Source organism: Oncorhynchus keta, unplaced genomic scaffold (genome assembly GCF_023373465.1).
Source record: "Oncorhynchus keta strain PuntledgeMale-10-30-2019 unplaced genomic scaffold, Oket_V2 Un_contig_2152_pilon_pilon, whole genome shotgun sequence".
NCBI lineage: Eukaryota > Metazoa > Chordata > Actinopteri > Salmoniformes > Salmonidae > Oncorhynchus > Oncorhynchus keta.
This window is the reverse complement of record NW_026282491.1, coordinates 22790-43685: the sequence shown is the minus strand read 5'-3', so window position 1 is coordinate 43685 and position 20896 is coordinate 22790. Positions and strand designations below refer to the sequence as shown.

The 20896-nt window shown below is 39.1% G+C and overlaps 1 protein-coding gene and 1 pseudogene across 3 annotated transcripts; one reads left to right on the top strand and one right to left on the bottom strand.

The window, feature by feature from the left end:
• LOC127921149 (WD repeat-containing protein 19-like) lies at positions 1-16285 on the bottom strand (annotated as a pseudogene).
• On the top strand, positions 262-2551 carry LOC127921141 (uncharacterized). Of its 3 annotated transcripts, XM_052504958.1 has the most exons (7): positions 863-1173; positions 1268-1523; positions 1664-1775; positions 1864-2023; positions 2080-2239; positions 2324-2407; positions 2464-2551. In XM_052504958.1, exons 1-6 carry the CDS (start codon positions 927-929, stop codon positions 2391-2393), a joined length of 1005 nt encoding a protein of 334 aa, XP_052360918.1. In that variant the 5' UTR covers positions 863-926; the 3' UTR covers positions 2394-2407; positions 2464-2551. The 3 variants fall into 3 exon arrangements, 2 of the variants coding, with proteins under 2 accessions (XP_052360919.1, XP_052360918.1); XR_008108285.1 differs by adding exons at positions 262-485; positions 542-765 and having other exon boundaries at positions 1062-1173; positions 1268-2239; positions 2324-2551; XM_052504959.1 differs by lacking the exons at positions 1664-1775; positions 1864-2023; positions 2080-2239 and adding exons at positions 262-485; positions 542-765 and having other exon boundaries at positions 1062-1173; positions 1268-1355; positions 2296-2551.
• Positions 16286-20896: the final 4611 nt, after the last annotated feature.

The window sequence follows — 20896 nt, the reverse complement described above, 5'->3', positions numbered from 1 at the left end:
TGTGAGTCCAGCCCACCTCATGCCGCTGTCTATCTGTGAGGTTTTGTTGACGTTAGCCCAGAGGTAAACGGAGCTGGACTTGTCAGAGAGGACTGCCAAGATGTCTCCCATCCTTATCCCAGTCCATCCCTACACAACGCCTGGGAGGGGGAGGGAGGGAGGGAGGGAGGGAGGGAGGGAGGAGGGAGGAGGGGAGGGAGGGGAGGGAGGGAGGGAGGGAGGGAGGGAGGGAGGGGGAGAGTGTCAGTATGGTCCCAGCAGGTCAGATGTGTTAGTATGGTCCCAGCAGGCCAGATGTGTCAGTATCGTCCCAGCAGGTCAGATGTGTCAGTATGGTCCCAGCAGGCCAGATGTGTCAGTATCGTCCCAGCAGGCCAGATGTGCCAGTATGGTCCCAGCAGGTCAGATGTGTCAGTATCGTCCCAGCAGGTCAGATGTGTCAGTATCGTCCCAGCAGGTCAGATGTGTCAGTATCGTCCCAGCAGGTCAGATGTGTCAGTATGGTCCCAGCAGGTCAGATGTGTTAGTATGGTCCCAGCAGGTCAGATGTGTCAGTATGGTACCAGCAGGTCAGATGTGTCAGTATCGTCCCAGCAGGTCAGATGTGTCAGTATCGTCCCAGCAGGTCAGATGTGTCAGTATGGTACCAGCAGGTCAGATGTGTCAGTATCGTCCCAGCAGGTCAGATGTGTCAGTATCGTCCCAGCAGGTCAGATGTGTTAGTATGGTCCCAGCAGGTCAGATGTGTTAGTATGGTCCCAGCAGGTCAGATGTGTTAGTATCGTCCCAGCAGGCCAGATGTGTCAGTATCGTCCCAGCAGGCCAGATGTGTCAGTATCGTCCCAGCAGGTCAGATGTGTCAGTAGCAGGCCAGATGTGTCAGTAGCAGGTCAGATGTGTCAGTATCATCCCAGCAGGCCAGATAGATGTGTTTCTGTATGGTCCCAGCAGGCCAGATAGATGTGTTTCTGTATGGTCCCAGCAGGCCAGATGTGTCAGTAGCAGGTCAGATGTGTCAGTATCGTCCCAGCAGGTCAGATGTGTCAGTATGGTCCCAGCAGGTCAGATGTGTCAGTATCGTCCCAGCAGGTCAGATGTGTCAGTATCGTCCCAGCAGGTCAGATGTGTCAGTATCGTCCCAGCAGGTCAGATGTGTCAGTATCGTCCCAGCAGGTCAGATGTGTCAGTATGGTCCCAGCAGGCCAGATAGACGTGTCAGTATCGTCCCACCAGGCCAGATAGATGTGTTTCTGTATCGTCCCAGCAGGCCAGATAGATGTGTCAGTATCGTCCCAGCAGGTCAGATGTGTTAGTATCGTCCCAGCAGGCCAGATGTGTCAGTATCGTCCCAGCAGGTCAGATGTGTCAGTATCGTCCCAGCAGGCCAGATGTGTCAGTATCGTCCCAGCAGGCCAGATGTGTCAGTATCGTCCCAGCAGGCCAGATGTGTCAGTATCGTCCCAGCAGGTCAGATGTGTCAGTATCGTCCCAGCAGGTCAGATGTGTCAGTATGGTCCCAGCAGGTCAGATGTGTCAATATCGTCCCAGCAGGCCAGATGTGTCAGTATCGTCCCAGCAGGTCAGATGTGTCAGTATGGTCCCAGCAGGCCAGATAGACGTGTCAGTATCGTCCCAGCAGGACAGATAGATGTGTTAGTATCAGGTCAGATGTGTTAGTATGGTCCCAGCAGGTCAGATGTGTTAGTATGGTCCCAGCAGGTCAGATGTGTCAGTATGGTCCCAGCAGGTCAGATGTGTCAGTATCGTCCCAGCAGGTCAGATGTGTCAGTAGCAGGTCAGATGTGTCAGTAGCAGGTCAGATGTGTCAGTATCGTCCCAGCAGGTCAGATGTGTCAGTAGCAGGTCAGATGTGTCAGTATGGTCCCAGCAGGTCAGATGTGTCAGTATGGTCCCAGCAGGTCAGATGTGTCAGTATCGTCCCAGCAGGTCAGATGTGTCAGTAGCAGGTCAGATGTGTCAGTATCGTCCCAGCAGGTCAGATGTGTCAGTATCGTCCCAGCAGGTCAGATGTGTCAGTATCGTCCCAGCAGGCCAGATGTGTCAGTATCGTCCCAGCAGGTCAGATGTGTCAGTATCGTCCCAGCAGGTCAGATGTGTCAGTATCGTCCCAGCAGGTCAGATGTGTCAGTAGCAGGTCAGATGTGTCAGTATCGTCCCAGCAGGTCAGATGTGTCAGTATCGTCCCAGCAGGTCAGATGTGTCAGTATCGTCCCAGCAGGTCAGATGTGTCAGTATCGTCCCAGCAGGTCAGATGTGTCAGTATCGTCCCAGCAGGCCAGATGTGTTAGTATCGTCCCAGCAGGCCAGATGTGTCAGTATCGTCCCAGCAGGCCAGATGTGTCAGTATCGTCCCAGCAGGCCAGATGTGTTAGTATCGTCCCAGCAGGTCAGATGTGTCAGTATCGTCCCAGCAGGCCAGATGTGTCAGTATCGTCCCAGCAGGCCAGATGTGTCAGTATGGTCCCAGCAGGTCAGATGTGTCAGTATCGTCCCAGCAGGTCAGATGTGTCAGTATCGTCCCAGCAGGCCAGATGTGTCTGTATCGTCCCAGCAGGACAGATAGATGTGTCAGTATGGTCCCAGCAGGCCAACTAGATGTGTTTCTCTATGTTGAACTCACCCAGGTAGATTTAGTTCATTCTTCCTCTGTCCATGTCTGTCAAATATCTTCACTGAGCTGTCAGATCTTTAGAAAAGAACACAGTAAAATAGTATAGAATTAAACTAGTACAGTATAGTACATAACATTACAGTACAGTATAGTACATAACAGTACAGTACAGTATAGTACATAACAGTACAGTATAGTACATAACATTACAGTACAGTATAGTACATAACATTACAGTACAGTACAGTACATAACAGTACAGTACAGTACATTACAGTACAGTATAGTACATAACAGTACAGTATAGTACATAACAGTACAGTATAGTACATAACAGTACAGTACAGTATAGTACATAACATTACAGTACAGTATAGTACATAACAGTACAGTACAGTATAGTACATAACATTACAGTATAGTATAGTACATAACAGTACAGTATAGTACATAACAGTACAGTATAGTATAGTACATAACAGTACAGTACAGTACATAACAGTACAGTACAGTATAGTACAGTACAGTATAGTACATAACATTACAGTACAGTATAGTACATAACAGTACAGTATAGTACATTACAGTACAGTATAGTACATAACATTACAGTACAGTATAGTACATAACATTACAGTACAGTATAGTACATAACAGTACAGTATAGTACATAACAGTACAGTATAGTACATTACAGTACAGTATAGTACATTACAGTACAGTATAGTACATTACAGTACAGTATAGTACATAACAGTACAGTACAGTATAGTACATAACAGTACAGTACAGTATAGTACATAACAGTACAGTACAGTATAGTACATAACAGTACAGTATAGTACATTACAGTACAGTACAGTACATAACAGTACAGTACAGTATAGTACATAACATTACAGTACAGTATAGTACATAACATTACAGTACAGTATAGTACATAACATTACAGTACAGTATAGTACATAACAGTACAGTATAGTACATTACAGTACAGTATAGTACATAACAGTACAGTACAGTATAGTACATAACATTACAGTACAGTATAGTACATAACATTACAGTACAGTATAGTACATAACATTACAGTACAGTATAGTATAGTACATAACATTACAGTACAATATAGTATAGTACATAACAGTACAGTATAGTATAGTACATAACAGTACAGTACAGTATAGTACATAACAGTACAGTATAGTATAGTACATAACAGTACAGTATAGTACATAACAGTACAGTATAGTATAGTACATAACAGTACAGTACAGTACATAACAGTACAGTACAGTATAGTACAGTACAGTATAGTACATAACATTACAGTACAGTATAGTACATAACAGTACAGTATAGTACATTACAGTACAGTATAGTACATAACATTACAGTACAGTATAGTACATAACATTACAGTACAGTATAGTACATAACAGTACAGTATAGTACATAACAGTACAGTATAGTACATTACAGTACAGTATAGTACATTACAGTACAGTATAGTACATTACAGTACAGTATAGTACATAACAGTACAGTACAGTATAGTACATAACAGTACAGTACAGTATAGTACATAACAGTACAGTACAGTATAGTACATAACAGTACAGTATAGTACATTACAGTACAGTATAGTACATAACAGTACAGTACAGTATAGTACATAACATTACAGTACAGTATAGTACATAACATTACAGTATAGTATAGTACATAACAGTACAGTATAGTACATTACAGTACAGTATAGTACATAACAGTACAGTACAGTATAGTACATAACATTACAGTACAGTATAGTACATAACATTACAGTACAGTATAGTACATAACATTACAGTATAGTATAGTACATAACATTACAGTATAGTATAGTACATAACAGTACAGTATAGTATAGTACATAACAGTACAGTATAGTACATAACAGTACAGTACAGTACAGTACAGTACAGTATAGTACATAACATTACAGTACAGTATAGTACATAACAGTACAGTATAGTACATAACAGTACAGTACAGTATAGTACATAACATTACAGTACAGTATAGTACATAACAGTACAGTATAGTACATAACAGTACAGTATAGTACATAACAGTACAGTATAGTACATTACAGTACAGTATAGTACATAACAGTACAGTACAGTATAGTACATAACAGTACAGTACAGTATAGTACATAACAGTACAGTACAGTATAGTACATAACAGTACAGTACAGTATAGTACATAACAGTACAGTATAGTATAGTACATAACAGTACAGTATAGTATAGTACATAACAGTACAGTACAGTATAGTACATAACAGTACAGTATAGTACATAACATTACAGTACAGTATAGTACATAACAGTACAGTATAGTACATAACAGTACAGTATAGTACATAACAGTACAGTACAGTATAGTACATAACAGTACAGTACAGTATAGTACATAACAGTACAGTACAGTATAGTACATAACAGTACAGTATAGTACATAACAGTACAGTATAGTACATAACAGTACAGTATAGTACATAACAGTACAGTACAGTACATAACAGTACAGTATAGTATAGTACATAACATTACAGTACAGTACATAACAGTATAGTATAGTACATAACATTACAGTACAGTATAGTACATAACAGCAGGCAGTACAGTATAGTACATAACAGTACACAACAGTACAGTACATAACAGTACAGAATAGTACAGTACAGTATAGTACATAACATTACAGTACAGTATAGTACATAACAGTACAGTACAGTATAGTACATAACAGTACAGTATAGTACATAACATTACAGTACAGTACATAACAGTACAGTATAGTATAGTACATAACATTACAGTACAGTATAGTACATAACAGTACACAACAGTACAGTACATAACAGTACAGAATAGTACAGTACAGTACAGTATAGTACATAACATTATAGTACAGTATAGTACATAACAGTACAGTACAGTATAGTACATAACAGTACAGTATAGTACAGTACAGTATAGTACATAACATTACAGTACAGTATAGTACATAACAGTAAGGTATAGTACATAACAGTACAGTATAGTACATAACATTACAGTACAGTATAGTACATAACAGTACAGTACAGTACATAACAGTACAGTACAGTATAGTACATAACAGTACACAACAGTATAGTACATAACATTACAGTACAGTATAGTACATAACATTACAGTACAGTACAGTATAGTACATAACATTACACAACAGTATAGTACATAACAGTACAGAATAGTACAGTACAGTACAGTATAGTACATAACATTACAGTACAGTATAGTACATAACAGTACAGTACAGTATAGTACAGTACAGTATAGTACATAACAGTACACAACAGTATAGTACATAACATTACAGTACAGTATAGTACATAACATTACACAACAGTACAGTACATAACAGTACAGAATAGTACAGTATAGTACATAACAGTACAGTACAGTATAGTACATAACAGTATAGTACATAACAGTACACAACAGTATAGTACATAACATTACAGTACAGTGTAGTACATAACATTACACACAGTACAGTACATAACAGTACAGAATAGTACAGTATAGTACATAACAGTACAGTACAGTATAGTACATAACAGTATAGTACATAACAGTACACAACAGTATAGTACATAACATTACAGTACAGTATAGTACATAACATTACAGTACAGTACAGTATAGTACATAACATTACACAACAGTATAGTACATAACAGTACAGAATAGTACAGTACAGTACAGTATAGTACATAACATTACAGTATAGTACATAACAGTACAGTACAGTATAGTACATAACAGTACAGTACAGTACAGTACAGTATAGTACATAACATTACAGTACAGTATAGTACATAACAGTACAGTATAGTACATAACAGTACAGTATAGTACATAACATTACAGTACAGTATAGTACATAAATAGTACAGTACAGTACATAACAGTACAGTACAGTATAGTACATAACAGTACACAACAGTATAGTACATAACATTACAGTACAGTATAGTACATAACATTTACACAACAGTACAGTACATAACAGTACAGAATAGTACAGTACAGTATAGTACATAACAGTACAGTACAGTATAGTACATAACAGTATAGTACATAACAGTACACAACAGTATAGTACATAACATTACAGTACAGTATAGTACATAACAGTACAGTATAGTACAGTACAGTACAGTACATAACAGTACAGTACAGTATAGTACATAACAGTACACAACAGTATAGTACATAACATTACAGTACAGTATAGTACATAACATTACACAACAGTACAGTACATAACAGTACAGAATAGTACAGTACAGTATAGTACATAACAGTACAGTACAGTATAGTACATAACAGTATAGTACATAACAGTACAGTACATAACAGTACAGAATAGTACAGTACAGTATAGTACATAACAGTACAGTACAGTACATAACAGTATAGTACATAACAGTACACAACAGTATAGTACATAACATTACAGTACAGTATAGTACATAACATTACAGTACAGTATAGTACATAACATTACACAACAGTATAGTACATAACAGTACAGTACAGTACAGTATAGTACATAACATTACACAACAGTATAGTACATAACAGTACAGTATAGTACAGTACAGTATAGTACATAACAGTACAGTATAGTACAGTACAGTATAGTACAGTACAGTATAGTACATAACATTACAGTATAGTACATAACAGTACACAACAGTATAGTACATAACATTACAGTACAGTATAGTACATAACAGTATAGTACATAACATTACATAACAGTACAGTATAGTACAGTACAGTATAGTACATAACAGTACATAACATTACATAACAGTATAGTACATAACAGTATAGTACAGTACAGTATAGTACATAACAGTACATAACAGTACAGTATAGTACAGTACAGTATAGTACATAACAGTACATAACATTACACACAGTATAGTACATAACAGTACAGTATAGTACAGTACAGTATAGTACATAACAGTACAGTACAGTATAGTACATAACAGTACAGTATAGTACAGTACAGTATAGTACATAACATTACAGTATAGTACATAACAGTACACAACAGTATAGTACATAACATTACAGTACAGTATAGTACATAACAGTATAGTACATAACATTACATAACAGTACAGTATAGTACAGTACAGTATAGTACATAACAGTACATAACATTACATAACAGTATAGTACATAACAGTATAGTACAGTACAGTATAGTACATAACAGTACATAACAGTACAGTATAGTACAGTACAGTATAGTACATAACACTACATAACATTACATAACAGTATAGTACATAACAGTATAGTACATAACAGTATAGTACAGTACAGTATAGTACATAACATTACAGTACAGTACAGTATAGTACATAACATTACACAACAGTATAGGACATAACATTACATAACAGTACATAACAGTACAGTACATAACAGTACAGTACATAACAGTATAGTACATAACAGTACAGTACATAACAGTACAGTACAGTACAGTACATAACAGTATAGTACATAACAGTATAGTACATAACAGTATAGTACATAACAGTATAGTACATAACAGTACAGTACATAACAGTACATAACAGTATAGTACATAACAGTACAGTACAGTACAGTACATAACAGTACAGTACATAACAGTATAGTACATAACAGTATAGTACATAACAGTATAGTACATAACAGTACAGTACAGTATAGTACATAACAGTACACAACAGTACAGTACATAACAGTACAGAATAGTATAGTACACAACAGTATAGTACATAACAGCACAGTATAGTACAGTATAGCACATACCAATATAGTACATAACAGTACATAACAGTATAGTACATAATAGTACAGTACACAACAGTACAGTATAGTACAGTATAGCACATACCAGTATAGTACATAACAGTACAGTACATAACAGTACATAACAGTACAGTACATAACAGTACAGTACATAACAGTACAGTACATAACAGTACAGTACATAACAGTACATAACAGTACATAACAGTACAGTACATAACAGTACAGTACATAACAGTACAGTACATAACAGTACAGTACATAACAGTACATAACAGTATAGTACATAACAGTATAGTTTAGAATAGAAAAGAGTAGAACTGAATAGAACAGAATAAATAGAGCATAACTGAATAGAACAGAACTGAATAGAGCAGAACTGAATAGAGCAGAACTGAATAGAACAGAACTAATAGAACAGAACTGAATAGAGCAGAACTGAATAGAGCAGAACTGAATAGAACAGAACTGAATAGAACAGAATAGAACAGAACTGAATAGAACAGAACTGAATAGAGCAGAACTGAATAGAACAGAATAGAACAGAACTAATAGAACAGAACTGAATAGAACAGAACTGAATAGAACAGAATAAAATAGAGCAGAACTAATAGAACAGAATAAAATAGAGCAGAACTGAATAGAACAGAACTGAATAGAACAGAACTGAATAGAACAGAATAAAATAGAGCAGAACTAATAGAACAGAACTGAATAGAACAGAATAGAACAGAACTGAATAGAACAGAATAATAGAACTGAATAGAGCAGAACTGAATAGAACAGAACTAATAGAACAGAACAGAATAAAATAGAGCAGAACTAATAGAACAGAACTGAATAGAGCAGAACTGAATAGAACAGAACTGAATAGAGCAGAACAGAATAGAGCAGAACAGAATAGAACAGAACTGAATAGAGCAGAACAGAATAGAACAGAACTGAATAGAACAGAATAGAGCAGAACTGAATAGAACAGAACTGAATAGAACAGAACTGAATAGAACAGAACTGAATAGAGCAGAACTGAATAGAACAGAACTGAATAGAGCAGAACAGAATAGAACAGAACTGAATAGAGCAGAACAGAATAGAACAGAACTGAATAGAGCAGAACAGAATAGAACAGAATAGAACAGAACTGAATAGAACAGAACTGAATAGAACAACTGTCTTGTCCAATATGGATATTTAGCCTACAGTAGAAGGTGGGCATTGGTGTCCCAGTGATGGGTACCAGACCCCAAACTGATGAATACAGACTGGTATTATATTAATAGATATAACAGGTAGCTCTGGTCCAGGTGAATACAGACTGGTATTATATTAATAGATATAACAGGTAGCTCTGGTCCAGGTGAATACAGACTGGTATTATATTAATAGATATAACAGGTAGCTCTAGTCCAGGTGAATACAGACTGGTATTATATTAATAGATATAACAGGTAGCTCTGGTCCAGGTGAATACAGACTGGTATTATATTAATAGATATAACAGGTAGCTCTGGTCCAGGTGAATACAGACTGGTATTATATTAATAGATATAACAGGTAGCTCTGGTCCAGGTGAATACAGACTGGTATTATATTAATAGATATAACAGGTAGCTCTGGTCCAGGTGAATACAGACTGGTATTATATTAATAGATATAACAGGTAGCTCTGGTCCAGGTGAATACAGACTGGTATTATATTAATAGATATAACAGGTAGCTCTGGTCCAGGTGAATACAGACTGGTATTATATTAATAGATATAACAGGTAGCTCTGGTCCAGGTGAATACAGACTGGTATTATATTAATAGATATAACAGGTAGCTCTGGTCCAGGTGAATACAGACTGGTATTATATTAATAGATATAACAGGTAGCTCTGGTCCAGGTGAATACAGACTGGTATTATATTAATAGATATAACAGGTAGCTCTGGTCCAGGTGAATACAGACTGGTATTATATTAATATATAACAGGTAGCTCTGGTCCAGGTGAATACAGACTGGTATTATATTAATAGATATAACAGGTAGCTCTGGTCCAGGTGAATACAGACTGGTATTATATTAATAGATATAACAGGTAGCTCTGGTCCAGGTGAATACAGACTGGTATTATATTAATAGATATAACAGGTAGCTCTGGTCCAGGTGAATACAGACTGGTATTATATTAATATATAACAGGTAGCTCTGGTCCAGGTGAATACAGACTGGTATTATATTAATAGATATAACAGGTAGCTCTGGTCCAGGTGAATACAGACTGGTATTATATTAATAGATATAACAGGTAGCTCTGGTCCAGGTGAATACAGACTGGTATTATATTAATATATAACAGGTAGCTCTGGTCCAGGTGAATACAGACTGGTATTATATTAATAGATATAACAGGTAGCTCTGGTCCAGGTGAATACAGACTGGTATTATATTAATAGATATAACAGGTAGCTCTGGTCCAGGTGAATACAGACTGGTATTATATTAATAGATATAACAGGTAGCTCTGGTCCAGGTGAATACAGACTGGTATTATATTAATAGATATAACAGGTAGCTCTAGTCCAGGTGAATACAGACTGGTATTATATTAATAGATATAACAGGTAGCTCTGGTCCAGGTGAATACAGACTGGTATTATATTAATAGATATAACAGGTAGCTCTGGTCCAGGTGAATACAGACTGGTATTATATTAATAGATATAACAGGTAGCTCTGGTCCAGGTGAATACAGACTGGTATTATATTAATAGATATAACAGGTAGCTCTGGTCCAGGTGAATACAGACTGGTATTATATTAATAGATATAACAGGTAGCTCTAGTCCAGGTGAATACAGACTGGTATTATATTAATAGATATAACAGGTAGCTCTGGTCCAGGTGAATACAGACTGGTATTATATTAATAGATATAACAGGTAGCTCTGGTCCAGGTGAATACAGACTGGTATTATATTAATAGATATAACAGGTAGCTCTGGTCCAGGTGAATACAGACTGGTATTATATTAATAGATATAACAGGTAGCTCTGGTCCAGGTGAATACAGACTGGTATTATATTAATAGATATAACAGGTAGCTCTGGTCCAGGTGAATACAGACTGGTATTATATTAATAGATATAACAGGTAGCTCTGGTCCAGGTGAATACAGACTGGTATTATATTAATAGATATAACAGGTAGCTCTAGTCCAGGTGAATACAGACTGGTATTATATTAATAGATATAACAGGTAGCTCTGGTCCAGGTGAATACAGACTGGTATTATATTAATAGATATAACAGGTAGCTCTGGTCCAGGTGAATACAGACTGGTATTATATTAATAGATATAACAGGTAGCTCTGGTCCAGGTGAATACAGACTGGTATTATATTAATAGATATAACAGGTAGCTCTGGTCCAGGTGAATACAGACTGGTATTATATTAATAGATATAACAGGTAGCTCTAGTCCAGGTGAATACAGACTGGTATTATATTAATAGATATAACAGGTAGCTCTGGTCCAGGTGAATACAGACTGGTATTATATTAATAGATATAACAGGTAGCTCTGGTCCAGGTGAATACAGACTGGTATTATATTAATAGATATAACAGGTAGCTCTGGTCCAGGTGAATACAGACTGGTATTATATTAATAGATATAACAGGTAGCTCTGGTCCAGGTGAATACAGACTGGTATTATATTAATAGATATAACAGGTAGCTCTGGTCCAGGTGAATACAGACTGGTATTATATTAATAGATATAACAGGTAGCTCTGGTCCAGGTGAATACAGACTGGTATTATATTAATAGATATAACAGGTAGCTCTGGTCCAGGTGAATACAGACTGGTATTATATTAATAGATATAACAGGTAGCTCTGGTCCAGGTGAATACAGACTGGTATTATATTAATAGATATAACAGGTAGCTCTGGTCCAGGTGAATACAGACTGGTATTATATTAATAGATATAACAGGTAGCTCTAGTCCAGGTGAATACAGACTGGTATTATATTAATAGATATAACAGGTAGCTCTGGTCCAGGTGAATACAGACTGGTATTATATTAATAGATATAACAGGTAGCTCTAGTCCAGGTGAATACAGACTGGTATTATATTAATAGATATAACAGGTAGCTCTGGTCCAGGTGAATACAGACTGGTATTATATTAATAGATATAACAGGTAGCTCTGGTCCAGGTGAATACAGACTGGTATTATATTAATAGATATAACAGGTAGCTCTGGTCCAGGTGAATACAGACTGGTATTATATTAATAGATATAACAGGTAGCTCTGGTCCAGGTGAATACAGACTGGTATTATATTAATAGATATAACAGGTAGCTCTGGTCCAGGTGAATACAGACTGGTATTATATTAATAGATATAACAGGTAGCTCTGGTCCAGGTGAATACAGACTGGTATTATATTAATAGATATAACAGGTAGCTCTGGTCCAGGTGAATACAGACTGGTATTATATTAATAGATATAACAGGTAGCTCTAGTCCAGGTGAATACAGACTGGTATTATATTAATAGATATAACAGGTAGCTCTGGTCCAGGTGAATACAGACTGGTATTATATTAATAGATATAACAGGTAGCTCTGGTCCAGGTGAATACAGACTGGTATTATATTAATAGATATAACAGGTAGCTCTGGTCCAGGTGAATACAGACTGGTATTATATTAATAGATATAACAGGTAGCTCTGGTCCAGGTGAATACAGACTGGTATTATATTAATAGATATAACAGGTAGCTCTGGTCCAGGTGAATACAGACTGGTATTATATTAATATAATAATATTAACACCATTATAACATGCATGATGAAGACCTGCACTAAACGCCCTGGACCAGGAGTTTTACACCATTATAACATGTATGATGAAGACCTCCACTAAACCCCCTGGACCAGGAGTTTTACACCATAATAACATGTATGATGAAGACCTCCACTAAACCCCTGGACCAGGAGTTTTACACCATAATAACATGTATGATGAAGACCTGCACTAAACCCCTGGACCAGGAGTTTTACACCATAATAACATGTATGATGAAGACCTCCACTAAACCCCTGGACCAGGAGTTTTACACCATAATAACATGTATGATGAAGACCTCCACTAAACCCCCTGGACCAGGAGTTTTACACCATAATAACATGTATGATGAAGACCTCCACTGAACCCCCTGGACCAGGAGTTTTACACCATAATAACATGCATGATGAAGACCTCCACTGAACCCCTGGACCAGGAGTTTTACACCATTATAACATGTATGATGAAGACCTCCACTAAACCCCTGGACCAGGAGTTTTACATCACACCATAATAACATGTATGATGAAGACCTCCACTAAACCCCCTGGACCAGGAGTTTTACACCATAATAACATGTATGATGAAGACCTGCACTAAACCCCTGGACCAGGAGTTTTACACCATTATAACATGCATGATGAAGACCTCCACTAAACGCCCTGGACCAGGAGTTTTACACCATTATAACATGTATGATGAAGACCTCCACTAAACCCCCTGGACCAGGAGTTTTACACCATAATAACATGTATGTTGAAGACCTGCACTAAACCCCCTGGACCAGGAGTTTTACACCATAATAACATGTATGATGAAGACCTCCACTAAACCCCCTGGACCAGGAGTTTTACACCACACCATAATAACATGTATGATGAAGACCTCCACTAAACCCCTGGACCAGGAGTTTTACATCACACCATAATAACATGTATGATGAAGACCTCCACTAAACCCCCTGGACCAGGAGTTTTACACCATAATAACATGTATGATGAAGACCTCCACTAAACCCCCTGGACCAGGAGTTTTACACCATAATAACATGTATGATGAAGACCTGCACTAAACCCCCTGGACCAGGAGTTTTACACCATAATAACATGTATGATGAAGACCTCCACTAAACCCCCTGGACCAGGAGTTTTACACCATAATAACATGTATGATGAAGACCTCCACTAAACCCCTGGACCAGGAGTTTTACACCATAATAACATGTATGATGAAGACCTCCACTAAACCCCTGGACCAGGAGTTTTACACCATTATAACATGTATGTTGAAGACCTCCACTAAACCCCTGGACCAGGAGTTTTACACCATAATAACATGTATGATGAAGACCTCCACTAAACCCCCTGGACCAGGAGTTTTACACCATAATAACATGTATGTTGAAGACCTCCACTAAACCCCTGGACCAGGAGTTTTACACCACACCATAATAACATGTATGATGAAGACCTCCACTAAACCCCTGGACCAGGAGTTTTACACCATAATAACATGTATGATGAAGACCTCCACTAAACCCCTGGACCAGGAGTTTTACACCATTATAACATGTATGATGAAGACCTCCACTAAACCCCTGGACCAGGAGTTTTACACCATAATAACATGTATGATGAAGACATGCACTAAACCCCCTGGACCAGGAGTTTTACACCATAATAACATGTATGATGAAGACCTCCACTAAACACCCTGGACCAGGAGTTTTACACCATTATAACATGTATGATGAAGACCTCCACTAAACCCCCTGGACCAGGAGTTTTACACCATAATAACATGTATGATGAAGACCTCCACTAAACCCCCTGGACCAGGAGTTTTACACCATAATAACATGTATGATGAAGACCTGACAACAGCAACCATCAGAGCAACAACTCACCCTGCGACAGCGATGTAGTTCCCCAGGGTCTTCTGCCATTTGTACTGGAGACAGGACCCCAACCAAGCTCTGTCTGTGAGGGTGAAAACACGCTGCAGGGAGAGAGAGAGGGAGAGGGAGGGAGAGAGACAGAGAGAGAAAGAGAGAGACAGAGAGAGAGAGACAGAGAGGGAGAGAGAGAGAGGGAGAGAGAGACAGAGAGAGAAGAGAGAGAGAGAGAGAGGGCGAGAGACAGAGACAGAGAGGAGAGAGAGAGACAAACAGAGAGGAGAGAGAGACAGAGAGTGAAGAGAGAGACAGAGAGAGAGGGAGGGAGACAGAGAGGAGCGGGAGAGAGAGAGAGAAGGAAGAATTTGGTCTCGTGGGTAACGTTAAAGAACTTATCATCAGTAGAAACAATAGAGCTTTCTCCCCGCCTGTTTCAGTAACAATCAGAGGTGAAGCTCCAGGATAGAGTTGGTGAAACCCTGGTCTACAGAACATACAACCCCTCAGCCTGGGTACGAATCCCGACTCCACCATACAGGTACGTCCCTCTTATCGCTGTATTTTCCCCACTCCAGTCTGCTACCGATCTCCCCTGTCCCAATAAAGGGAGATAGTTTGTAACAGGTGGTTTGACTTGGTGCAAATGATTAGTTAGCCAAGAAGTAGCCTTTACTGGTAACGTTAGCTAGCTAGCCAGCTAACATTAGCAACATTTGGGTTCGGGGACACCACAACCTAAATATAAACGCGTAGATAATTGAAATACCCGGATTAAGGAAGTATATACAGATATTATATAACTATACCCGTCTTGTTTCTAGGCAACAATACCTTCATTTTTGTAGAGTGTTTTCGTCTTGAGAAAATCTTCACCAAAGCATCGCTGCAAATTTGTGTCCGTATCCCAGAATGCTTCACTCCTCAGCGTCCGCATATCCAACGAGGCGATGTCATGGCAACAGCCAATGAGCGCCGCTCTGGAGCGTCTTCCTGTTTGGACCAGCAGATGCCAGTCAAAAACCGGTGTTTCACTTACAAACATGGGGTCTTCACAAAATATTCGTACCCTGTTTTGAATTATTCCACATTTTGTTGTTTTACAGCCTGACTTCAAAATTGATTTACATGTATCAGCTCAGCCATACACACACACACAATACCCCCTTTATAATTACATATTGAAAATGAAATACAGATCTCATTTACAACCAAATGTATTCCTCACACGCTTCGTAAAACAACAGGTGTAGAATAACAGTGAAATGCTTATGTTTTACGAAGCATATGAAAAATAACATTTGATTTGATTTAATAATTAGTTACACTTCTAATACAAATAATATAACTGAGAAACAAGCTCAAAATGTTGATATGTGGACAACAATGCAGAGAGAAAGAAATTAGAAAAATAATACTACAAGTTATAATACACAATGAGTGTATAACATGGCTATGTACCAGGTAATAACTTGGCTATATACACGGGTACCAGTACTGAGTCATATACAGGGGTACCAGGTAATAACATGGCTATATACACGGGGTACCAGTACTGAGTCATATACAGGGGTACTAGGTAATAACATGGCTATATATACACAGGGTACCAGTACTGAGTCAATGTGCAGTGGTACAAGGTAATAACATGGCTATATACAGGAAGTACTAGGTAATAACATGGCTATATACACGGGGTACCAGTACTGAGTCAATGTGCAGGGGTACCAGGTAATAACATGGCTATATACACAGGGTACCAGTACTGAGTCAATGTGCAGTGGTACCAGGTAATAACATGGCTATATACACGGGGTACCAGTACTGAGTAATATACAGGGGTACCAGGTAATAACATGGCTATATACACAGGGTACCAGTACTGAGTCAATGTGCAGTGGTACCAGGTAATAACATGGCTATATACACAGGGTACACGGGTACCAGGTAATAACATGGCTATATACACAGGGTACCAGTACTGAGTCAATGTGCAGTGGTACCAGGTAATAACATGGCTATATACACAGGGTACCAGTACTGAGTCAATGTGCAGTGGTACTATATACAGGTAATAACATGGCTATATACACAGGGTACCAGTACTGAGTCAATGTGCAGTGGTACTAGGTAATAACATGGCTATATACACAGGGTACCAGTACTGAGTCAATGTGCAGTGGTACCAGGTAATAACATGGCTATATACACAGGGTACCAGTACTGAGTCGATGTGCAGGGGTACTAGGTAATAACTTGGCTATATACACGGGGTACCAGTACTGAGTCAATGTGCAGGGGTACTAGGTAATAACATGGCTATATACACAGGGTACCACGTAATAACATGGCTATATACACGGGGTACTTGGTAATAACATGGCTATATACACGGGGTACCAGTACTGAGTCAATGTGCAGGGGTACTAGGTAATAACATGGCTATATACACGGGGTACCAGTACTGAGTCGATGTGCAGGGGTACCAGGTAATAACATGGCTATATTCACAGGGTACCAATACTGAGTTGATGTGCAGGGATACGTAATAACATGGCTATATACACGGGGTACCAGTACTGAGTCAATGTGCAGTGGTACCAGGTAATAACATGGCTATATACACAGGAGTACCAGTACTGAGTCAATGTGCAGTGGTACCAGGTAATAACATGGCTATATACACAGGGTACCAGTACTGAGTCAATGCGCAGTGGTACTAGGTAATAACATGGCTATATACACAGGGTACCAGTACTGAGTCAATGTGCAGTGGTACCAGGTAATAACATATATACACAGGGTACCAGTACTGAGTCAATGTGCAGTGGTACCAGGTAATAACATGGCTATATACACAGGGTACCAGTACTGAGTCAATGTGCAGGGTACTAGGTAATAACATGGCTATATACACACCAGTACTGAGTCAATGTGCAGGGGTACCAGGTCAATAACATGGCTATATACATGGGGTACCAGTACTGAGTCAATGTGCAGGTGTACCAGGTAATAACATGGCTATATTCACAGGGTACCAGGAGTACAGGGATACGAGGTAATAACATGGCTATATACACCAAGGTAATTGAGGTAGATACAGTATGTACATACAGGTAGATAATAGACAATAACAGCAGTATACTGTAGGTAGGGGTAAAGGATAGATAATAGACAGTGCCAGCAGTATACTGTAGGTAGGGGTAAAGGATAGATAATAGACAGTACCAGCAGTATACTGTAGGTAGGGGTAAAGGATAGTTAATAGACAGTAACAGCAGTATACTGTAGGTAGGGGTAAAGGATAGATAATAGACAGTAACAGCAGTATACTGTAGGTAGGGGTAAAGGATAGATAATAGACAGTGCCAGCAGTATACTGTAGGTAGGGAGTAAAGGATAGATAATAGACAGTAACAGCAGTATACTGTAGGTAGAGGTAAAGGATAGATAATAGACAGTGCCAGCAGTATACTGTAGGTAGGGGTAAAGGATAGATAATAGACAGTAACAGCAGTATACTGTAGGTAGAGGTAAATAGGATAGATAATAGACAGTGCCAGCAGTATACTGTAGGTAGGGGTAAAGGATAGATAATAGACAGTAACAGCAGTATACTGTAGGTAGGGGTAAAGGATAGATAATAGACAGTACCAGCAGTATACTGTAGGTAGGGGTAAAGGATAGATAATAGACAGTACCAGCAGTATACTGTAGGTAGGGGTAAAGGATAGATAATAGACAGTACCAGCAGTATACTGTAGGTAGGGGTAAAGGATAGATAATAGACAGTACCAGCAGTATACTGTAGGTAGGGGTAAAGGATAGATAATAGACAGTACCAGTGTACAGTATACTGTAGGTAGGGGTAAAGGATAGATAATAGACAGTACCAGCAGTATACTGTAGGTAGGGTAAAGGATAGATAATAGACAGTAACAGCAGTATACTGTAGGTAGGGGTAAAGGATAGATAATAGACAGTAACAGCAGTATACTGTAGGTAGGGTAAAGGATAGATAATAGACAGTAACAGCAGTATACTGTAGGGGTAAAGGATAGATAATAGAAGGATAGAGGTAAAAGGATAGATAATAGACAGTAACAGCAGTATACTGTAGGTAGGGGTAAAGGATAGATAATAGACAGTGACAGCAGTATACTGTAGGTAGGGGTAAAGGATAGATAATAGACAGTGACACCAGTATACTGTAGGTAGGGGTAAAGGATAGATAATAGACAGTAACAGTAGTGTACTTGATGAGTAAAAAAAAGTCAATGCAGATATTCTGGGTAACTGTTTGGTTAACTATTTAACAGTCTTATTTATACTTTATTTTATTATTTATTTATTATTATTTTAATTTTTTATTTTACCTTTATTTAACTAGGCAAGGTAGTTAAGAACAAATTCTTATTTTCAATGACAGCCTACCGGGGAACAGTGGGTTAACTGCCTGTTCAGGGGCAGAACCTTGTCAGCTCTGGGATTCGATCTTGCAACCTTTCGGTTACTAGTCCAACGATCTAACCACGAGGCTACCTGCCGCCCCGCTTGGGGGGTAGAAGCTATTCAGGGTAATGTTGGTTCCAGGCTTGGTGCATCGGTACCACTTGCCGTGGCGTAGCAGAGAGAAACCGGCCATGTGTTGATGGAGTACATTCTTAGGACCTTCCTCTGACACCGCCTGGTATAGAGGTCCTGGATGGCAGCACCTGGATTTGTTATGGGTCTCCATTAGCTGCTGCCAAGGCAAGGCGGGTTTATTATGGATCCCCATTAGCTGTTGCCAAGACAAGGTGACAGCTACTCTTCCTGGGGTTTATTATGGATCCCCATTAGCTGCTGCCAAGACAAGTCAGGTTTATTATGGATCCCCACTAGCTGCTGCCAAGGCAAGTCGGGTTTATTATGGATCCCCATTAGCTGCTGCCAAGGCAAGGCGGGTTTATTATGGATCCCCATTAGCTGCTGCCAAGGCAAGGCGGGTTTATTATGGACCCCCATTAGCTGCTGCCAAGGCAAGGCGGGTTTATTGTGGATCCCCATTAGCTGCTGCCAAGGCAAGGCGGGTTTATTATGGACCCCCATTAGCTGCTGCCAAGGCAAGGCGGGTTTATTATGGATCCCCATTAGCTGCTGCCAAGGCAAGGCGGGTTTATTATGGATCCCCATTAGCTGCTGCCAAGGCAAGGCGGGTTTATTATGGATCCCCATTAGCTGCTGCCAAGGCAAGGCGGGTTTATTATGGATCCCCATTAGCTGCTGCCAAGGCAAGGCGGGTTTATTATGGACCCCCATTAGCTGCTGCCAAGACAAGGCAGCAGCTACTCTTCCTGGGGTTTATTATGGATCCCCGTTAGCTGCTGCCAAGACAAGGCGACAGCTACTCTTCCTGGGGTTTATAAAGGACCCCTATTAGTTCCTGCCAAGACAAGGCGCCAGCTACTCTTCCTGGGGTTTATTATGGATCCCCATTAGCTGCTGCCAAGGCGACAGCTACTCTTCCTGGGGTTTATTATGGATCCCCATTATTTCCTGTCATGGCAGCAGCTACTCTTCCTGGGGTTTATTATGGATCCCCATTAGTTCCTGTCAAG